Below are 3341 nucleotides of genomic sequence, written 5' to 3'. Positions count from 1 at the left end.
GGGGCCTTATTTTTTGCTATTTCCTTCAAAGCAGCTTGAACTTCTTCCTTCATCACCATAGGCTCTTGCTCATATGTTGTTTCATGAAATTCTTCTATGTCTGCCAGTTCTTTATTATACAGTGACTCAGTATATTCTTTCCATCTTCTTTTAATACTTCCTGGATCATTTAATATTCTTCCTAAAGCATCCTTGATTATAGCAACACTAGGTTTGAATTTGTTGAAGAAGAAAAAAAAAGTACAATGCAGTTACTCTAGATAGGATAAGTTATACATTACTGGAGTAAGAATACATGATTTATAGGAAGTAGCTGTTAAAAATGCCCAGTGCAACTGATAATAGCCACAGAGGTTTTTTATATTTAAAACTCTTGATTACGCTATTGCATAAAAAATTTGCCAAACATAGAACAAAATAAATTCACAGGTGAGTTCTATTTACGAAAACATAAAGGTGGTGGTAAGAAATTCTACCAATTAATCAGACAGATAAAGGAGAAATGTTTTACTATTTATACATCTTTTAAAAAAAAACCATTGAGAGCCAAGTCCTAGGACATGCTGGGAAAACTTCTGAACAGTCATAAACTTTGTACCATCTCTCTCACATTTGATCTCATTTTGACCATTTATTTTACAAGAGAGGAACTCCATCATACCCAAAACAAGGAGTTCATTTCCATTTGACTCGCTCGCTCACTCTTCAACCCCTGGGAAGTCAAATTCTTCTGGATTTATTCCATATTTCTCTGCCAAGCCATCAGGCTCAGCTGATTACTAGAGTTCCACTGAGCTTTTGTTTTCTTTTGATCTATCTTGAGATGGTACAATTTACAGGCTGCAGAAATCCCAACAGCTGCTTCGCAGCCTAGCTGAGGACCAACCAAGGTTCTATCCTTTGAGTATTGGTGGGTATCGTAACGTGATACCAGAGTTCACTACTCTCAAAATGTATCCCCTGTTCTTTGATTTAAATTTCAGCAATCTTTAGTAAAACAAGATTATGGCATCACATTTCTTTTAGAATTACCAATACCCACCCTTGCTGGTCTAGCACACAGCATATGGGACTGCTAAGGAAAAGGTCAGCCGTTTGACTTCTCAGAGTGAGAAAGCCGGGTAGTTCCCTCCCATAAAGATCTGTAGCTTCGGAAACATGGAGGGCTGCTAGAGTACCAACTGACTTGAAGGCCCTGAGCTTGTTTCTTTGTTTTGAGCATTGGGCTGCTAACCAGAAGGTCCATAGTTAAAACCTATCAACCACTCCACAGGAGAAAGATGAGTCCATTTCTTCCTGTAAAGACTTACAGCCTTCGCAACCCTATAGGGCAGTTCTCCTCTGTCCGACAGGCTCACTAAGGGTCAGAGTTTATTTGGAGGCACTGAGATTTCTGCATTAACAGATAATGCACTAACACCTGAACATTTCTTATGCATTTTTAACAGATGATATTTTATTTGAGTTTATTTATTGTCCAGAGTCTCACCTACCGATGGCTCTCCAGTGTGAACAGGGAACAAGTGAATTAAAACACAAACAGCAGCAGGTCGTACCTGAAGATTGCGCTTGCTTTTCCTTATGTTATGCTGCAGCAAAAAATTGTTCTCCAGAGAAAAACGGCTGTACTGATCATCCAGCTGCGATAAGAGGTCATGAAAACGAATGGTAGCAAATGAAATATCATTGGCAGCATGTTCCCTAGGAGGTTGAAAATGGACACGTTTTATTCTATAGACGTAATACGTAGACAAAACGAGGGTTATTTTCTTAATAGCAATTATCAGAAATCATTTTAAATGGTTTTCTTAGTCTTCACTTCCTTTTTGGATCTAACAGCCATCAGCAGCAGTATTTCTATTAGTGTTGCGACTGCTGCGAGGTGCCATCGAGCTGTGATTCCCAGTGACCCGCCCCTGCACAGTCCTCGCCGTCTCTGATACGTATGCTCAAGCCCACTGTCACAATCACTGTGTCAGCCCATCCTGTGGAGGGGCTTCTTGGTTTTTGAGGACCCTCTATTTTTCGAAGCATTATTAGTAATAATAAACAGTATTTCCACTAGCAGTAATAATTAGAAAGCTAGCTTAGAAGAAAGGTCTGTCCTGGAGAGGGGAAAACCAAGTTGCTCCTTGGAGGCAGGGATTCTGAAGTTCCGTCTCACACACTTTGGGCATGTTGCCAGGAGCGACCAGTCCTTGGAGGGGAACATGTTTAGGGTGAAGCGACAGTGCAGAAGAGATTCTGATGAGATGCATTCTGGATGAGATGGCTGGACACAGTAACTGGGGAAATGGGGGCAGGTGTATCAGAGACAATGAGACTGGGTCAGGAATAGGGCAGGGTTCAGAGCTATTGTATTTAGGGTCACTATGAGTCACAGGCAGTTTGACAGCAAGAAAAAACAATCACTGCATTACACATTCTAGGATGCCAAGAGATATGAACAAAATTGTTAACATCTTTGAAGTGAAGAAATTAATAGGCTCTTCACTTTCTATGCTAAATATTTTCAAAAGAATTAAAATTTCTGCCGTCAGTAAGGTCAGATATATTAGTTTAAAGATATACTTAAATTATCTTCTTCATTATCACTCGTCAATATTTTACCATAATATGGCTTTAAAAAAATTCATTTACTCCTGTCTGTAACCTAAATCCTATTTTGACAGTAAGTGTTGTCAGTGTTATTTAACTTAATCTAAAACATTTAGGACCGTGTATCGTAATTAAATTGTTCAAACTATAGAAGAATGCTAAATGGTTAGTGCATTTAGCTTTGTAAAGACCCATACCATTTTTTTAATCAAAGTACTCTTCTGCAATCTGTAATTCCATTGGTCACTGATGAGAGTCATTGGCCAGTTAACTCAGCTCCAATTCACTTCATTAACAAGTATGTTAAAAGCAGAGATAAATGCCACCCAGTGCTCCTTACCAGTCTTGCTTTTCTAGCCACTGGGCCAGGTACTGTCTGATTTCCATGGGAAAACTGTCATCATAGAGCTGGTGAACTTGCTCCAGGAATTTGGAGTCAAGCTGCTGAAGCTCATACCACTGGGACATCCTGTATGGAAAAAGAACATACATTGTGAGCAGATCTTGGCTCCTGAGAAGTGTGTCTAACACCACATGTTTTTAAACAAATAGTTTATTTACTCCAAAAGATAATTCCTCTTTGAAATATATTATTTAAATAGTGTTGAAGTCTATTTTGACTCTGGGTCAGTATTTCTTTTTTCTTCTACAGGAAGCACAACTTTTAGGTTTCTTCTCACATGCCAGCATAGCAGGGAAGTTTCTCAAACCACCTAATTTACACTGCAATCCTGGAAAATGCC

The 3341-nt window shown here is 39.0% G+C and overlaps 1 protein-coding gene across 2 annotated transcripts in view; it reads right to left on the bottom strand.

The window, feature by feature from the left end:
• Positions 1 to 3070, bottom strand: part of LOC102874220 (signal transducer and activator of transcription 1-like) — a 48098-nt gene extending 45028 nt beyond the window's left edge. The window contains exons 1-2 of one of the 2 annotated variants that reach the window (XM_006878753.1): positions 2939 to 3070; positions 1557 to 1701 (exon numbers count right to left, since the gene is read on the bottom strand). In XM_006878753.1, the coding sequence (XP_006878815.1) occupies positions 1557 to 1701; positions 2939 to 3066 (273 nt within the window). In that variant the 5' untranslated portion in view covers positions 3067 to 3070. The remainder of the gene's footprint in view (positions 1 to 1556; positions 1702 to 2938) is intronic. The other variant, XM_006878752.1, reaches the window with a different exon arrangement.
• Positions 3071 to 3341: the final 271 nt, after the last annotated feature.

Source organism: Elephantulus edwardii, unplaced genomic scaffold, assembly GCF_000299155.1.
Source record: "Elephantulus edwardii isolate Elephantulus edwardi_28Jun2011 unplaced genomic scaffold, EleEdw1.0 scaffold00001, whole genome shotgun sequence".
Taxonomy (NCBI): Eukaryota; Metazoa; Chordata; class Mammalia; order Macroscelidea; family Macroscelididae; genus Elephantulus; species Elephantulus edwardii.
The sequence above is the reverse complement of the archived record's forward strand: the minus strand, read 5'-3'. Positions and strand labels throughout refer to the sequence as shown.